The sequence below is a fragment of the Colobus angolensis genome, unplaced genomic scaffold (assembly GCF_000951035.1).
Source record: "Colobus angolensis palliatus isolate OR3802 unplaced genomic scaffold, Cang.pa_1.0 Scaffold21, whole genome shotgun sequence".
NCBI classification, from domain to species: Eukaryota; Metazoa; Chordata; class Mammalia; order Primates; family Cercopithecidae; genus Colobus; species Colobus angolensis.
The window spans coordinates 4992822-4997348 of record NW_012115266.1 but is presented as its reverse complement, the minus strand read 5'-3'; the positions used below and the strand labels follow the sequence as shown (position 1 = coordinate 4997348).

Below are 4527 nucleotides of genomic sequence, written 5' to 3'. Positions count from 1 at the left end.
CTCCCGCCGGCCCCAAGCCCCATCCGTGCCCGGCTCCTGGGCCCTCCTGGAGCTGTCGCCCTGCCCTGTGCTTTGCTTTCCTGCTCCTGCCCATCCACCGGCACAGCCCCAGCCCTGCCCTTCACTACCTCTCCCTCCTGCAGGGAGGGCGGCTCAGGCGCCCCGGAGCAAGCTGAGTGCGTGGAGCTGCTGCTGGCCCTGGGCGAGCCTGCGGAGGAGCTGTGCGAGGAGTTCCTGGCACACGCCCGTGGCCGGCTGGAGGAGGAGCTGAGAAGCCTGGAGGCTGAGCTGGGGCCCTCGCCTCCGGCTCCCGACGTGTTAGAGTTCACCGACCATGGAGGCAGTGGCTTCGTGGGCGGCCTCTGCCAGGTGGCCGCGGCCTACCAGGAGCTGTTTGCGGCCCAGGGCCCAGCAGGTGCCGAGAGGCTGGCGGCCTTTGCCCGGGAGCTGGGCAGCCGCTATTTTGCGCTGGTGGAGCGGCGGCTGGCGCAGGAGCAGGGTGGTGGTGACAACTCGCTGCTGGTGCGGGCGCTGGACCGCTTCCACCGGCGCTTGCGGGCTCCCGGGGCCCTGCTGGCCGCTGCTGGGCTCGCAGAGGCTGCCACGGAGATCGTGGAACGAGTGGCCCGCGAGCGCCTGGGCCACCACCTGCAGGGTCTCCGGGCGGCCTTCCTGGGCTGCCTGACTGACGTCCGCCAGGCGCTGGCAGCGCCTCGAGTGGCTGGGAAGGAGGGCCCTGGCCTGGCCGAGTTGCTGGCCAATGTGGCCAGCTCCATCCTGAGCCACATTAAGGCCTCTCTGGCAGCAGTGCACCTTTTCACCGCCAAAGAGGTGTCCTTCTCCAACAAGCCCTACTTCCGGGTATGCCTCCTCTTGGGTATTCCTTATTCAACCTGCTGGTTGACCCTCCAAAACCTTATATACCAGTGCTTGGGAAACTGGGGAAACCAGGCACTCTGGGTGTAGTTTCAGGTTCTTATGCACAGTCTGGGGGCGGGTGGGGAAGGTTCGGGGATCTGCAGCTGGGCTAAGAAACAGGGCATGGTGGGGTCCCCAGTGTTGACTTTCTCTGCCCCCACTCAGGGAAGCTGCTGTAGGGTACTTAGAATGCAGGATGATGCTGTCCCTTGCAGAGGGGGCTGGGGCACTTAGAGCCCCAGCAGAGGGTCATTAACAGCCTTACCTGGAAGAGGGGACCTGCTGTGGACCTGGGCACCTTCTCCTTGCAGGGTGAGTTCTGCAGTCAGGGTGTCCGTGAGGGCCTCATTGTGGGCTTCATCCGCTCTATGTGCCAGACGGCTCAGAGCTTCTGCGACAGCCCTGGGGAGAAAGGGGGTGCCACACCACCTGCCCTGCTCCTGCTGCTCTCCCGCCTCTGCCTGGACTACGAGACGGCTACCATCTCCTACATCCTCACTCTCACTGATGAACAGTTTCTGGTGCAGGTGAAGCATTAGCTCCTAGTCGGGCAGGGAATGGTGGTGTGGGGAATGCAGGTGGCTGGACAGTGCCCTCATGGCCAGACCCCAGACCAGCTGCCTGTGTGTACCCCAGCCTCCACCTTGCCCAATCTGTGCCCAGCTCCTGGTTGGCAGCGGCCCCTGAGCTGCCCCCCGATACCCACTCCCTCTGTCCTCTGCCTCTTTGGCTCAGGATCAGTTCCCAGTGACGCCCGTGAGCACACTGTGTGCAGAGGCCAGGGAAACGGCACGGCGGCTGCTGACCCACTACGTGAAGGTGCAGGGCCTGGTCATATCACAGATGCTGCGCAAGAGCGTGGAGACTCGGGACTGGCTCAGCACTCTGGAGCCCCGTAATGTGCGGGCCGTCATGAAGCGGGTGGTAGAGGATACCACCGCCATCGACGTGCAGGTGCTGCCCAGGCTGGCTGGGGGAGCCCTGACGCAGGCTGGGGGTGCTGTCCCTTCAAGAGGGGCTGGGGAAGCAGAAGATCACTAGCAGTCTCTGCCTGGAGGAGGGGACGTGTATCTGGGCTTCTCATGGGGCCAGTTCTGTAGCCAGGGCGCCCGTGAGGGAACCCCCAGGGGAACAAGTCTCCAAGGATGAAGACGAAAGGGGCTGGGCAGTGCCTATGTCCACGGTCTTGTTCCTCCTCAGCCCAGGACTATGACATCTTCGCCCCTATTTTACCTGTGGAGAAGCAGAGGCTCAGGGTTACCCAGGAAGTCAGGGCAGGGTTGGTGCTGGTGCCGATGCTGAAGCTGAAGATTAGGCCTCAGACCAACTCTTGTGTCCTGCCTTTACCCCACTCCACTGGTTCTATAAATAGCGACCGCGTACCTACTAAATAGCAGGCCTTGTTGTTCTAGTAATGCTTGAGTAGCTGACTTAGGGCATCCTCAGCACGGATGGGCTGGTGGTTTCCCCTGGCTCTGGCTTCCTTGCAGTACCTCTTTTTATCACCAGGTGGGGCTTCTGTATGAAGAGGGTGTTCGCAAGGCCCAGAGTAGCGACTCCAGCAAGAGGACCTTCTCCGTGTACAGCAGCTCTCGGCAGCAGGGCCGCTACGCCCCCAGCTATACCCCCAGGTCTGGCTGGTCCGGGGAGCCCCAGGGCAAAGGGACAAAAGAGGGCGAAGGTGCAGAGCGGGCTCTGATTCCTTGTCTCCCCCAATCCAGTGCCCCGATGGACACCAACCTCTTGAGCAATATCCAGAAGCTATTCTCTGAACGTATTGATGTGTTCAGCCCTGTGGAGTTCAACAAGGTCCGACTTCCAGCGTGACTCAGACTTCCAGGGAGCCCGGGGAGGGTTGTCTGGAGCAGCCCCACACCTGCCCAAGGAGCTCCAGGACTCTGACCAACTGGGGGTGACCCTGACCCTCCAGTCTCTGTCTCTAGGGCTGTTTTTAGGTAGTACAGAGTGCCCTGCCCCCAAATCCCACAGCCGTTGTCCCAACCTTGGTGTGTGCCCAGCCTGAGTCTCTGGGTGCTGACCTGGGATGACTCTGCCCTCGTCCTTATCCCCACAGTAGTCTTGGGGCCTTCCCAGGGTTTTCTGTTCACCCATGGTTCCTGCCCCACCTCACCCCAAGCTCAGGGATGCCTCTGATTGCTGGGCCCTACCTGTCCCCTGCCCACCAGATGACGGCGCTAATATTGTACCCCTCCGCTCTTATCTGGCCCTGGAGACTTTCTGCCTCATCCCAGCTACTTCTCTCGTATGTCTCCCCGGCCCCTGCTTGGAACTTGGGTGACCCCCCCCCAACACCTGCTGTCCCCAAGCTGCATCCCTGTGTACCTGTCTGCAGGTGTCGGTGCTGACTGGCATCATCAAGATCAGCCTGAAGACGCTGCTGGAGTGTGTGCGGCTGCGCACCTTTGGGCGCTTCGGGCTGCAGCAGGTGCAAGTGGACTGCCACTTTCTGCAGCTCTACCTGTGGCGTTTTGTGGCCGACGAAGAACTGGTGCACTTGCTGCTAGACGAAGTGGTGGCCTCGGCTGCCCTGCGCTGCCCAGACCCTGTGCCCATGGAGCCCAGTGTGGTCGAGGTCATCTGCGAGCGCGGCTAGGCGCAGCCGCTGCCATGCACAGGCCTGTCCCGGCGCCCCGTGGCACCCAGGCTCTGGTCTCGGGCCGGTGGTCCCCGCAGGCAGGAGTCAGGACCTACCTAATAAACATGTGTGGCCTCCTCCTCTCTCTTGCTGGGCGGGCCTTTCCAGGGGCGGGGTTTTGAAGCTGAGGCTTCTGCGGCGCCCGCATGGAGTCCGCCCCCGAGTGCCGATTGGCTGGTGTGCTGGGCCCAGGATGGGCAGGGGGCGGGTCCACTTAAAAACCCTGGGACAAGAGCGGTCCTTGTCTGCACTCGGTGTCCAGGCAGGTGCAGGCGCCGCGGGGCCGGATCCTCCACGCGGCCGAGACCATCTCCTGGGAAATGGGGCAGACTGTGTTTCCTTGACCGACTATTGCGAGCGCCCTCTCTCCGGCGGAGCGGAGACCATGGCCCCCCCTCAGGGCCCCCGGGCCCCGCTGGAATTCGGAGGGCCCCTGGGTAATGGGGCAGAGAGAAGGGACCTGGGGCAAAGACTGAGCGAAGGAGAGCTGGAGGGGGTGAACTAAGAGCGGGGACAGGATCTGAGGATGGACGGTTTTGGGGGTGTCGGAGGCGGAGGGACCCGGGGGTTTGCAGCGAAGGTGTCTGGAGAGGGAGAGCTGAGCAGGGGCCGGTTTTGGGGGCTGCAGAACGGGGATTTATGGTGTCGACTGGCAGCAGGAGGAGGGTCTTCGAGGGGGGAGCGGGGGACCAAGATGGACGCCTGGGAAGGGAACTGGGAGGCAGCGGGGTGCCTGAGGGCTGAGGAGGGGTGCAGAGGCACACTCTGGGAATGCCGAAAGGGTCCCGCAGAGACGTCAGAGCGCCCGTGGGGGACGGGGTGGGGAGCTGGGGCGCTGGGGGCGGACGCCCGATGTGATGGCCCATCCCGCAGGCGCCGCGGCTCTGCTGCTGCTGCTGCCCGCCACCATGTTCCACCTGCTCCTGGCGGCCCGTTCCGGCCCCGCGCGCCTG

At 63.5% G+C, this 4527-nt stretch overlaps 1 protein-coding gene across 2 annotated transcripts in view; it reads left to right on the top strand.

The window, feature by feature from the left end:
• Window positions 1–3655, top strand: part of VPS51 (vacuolar protein sorting 51 homolog (S. cerevisiae)) — a 41435-nt gene extending 37780 nt beyond the window's left edge. The window contains exons 5-10 of one of the 2 annotated variants that reach the window (XM_011942522.1): window positions 144–861; window positions 1230–1445; window positions 1654–1872; window positions 2428–2549; window positions 2640–2727; window positions 3272–3655. In XM_011942522.1, the coding sequence (XP_011797912.1) occupies window positions 144–861; window positions 1230–1445; window positions 1654–1872; window positions 2428–2549; window positions 2640–2727; window positions 3272–3532 (1624 nt within the window). In that variant the 3' untranslated portion in view covers window positions 3533–3655. The remainder of the gene's footprint in view (window positions 1–143; window positions 862–1229; window positions 1446–1653; window positions 1873–2427; window positions 2550–2639; window positions 2728–3271) is intronic. The other variant, XM_011942523.1, reaches the window with a different exon arrangement.
• The last annotated feature ends 872 nt before the right edge of the window (window positions 3656–4527 follow it).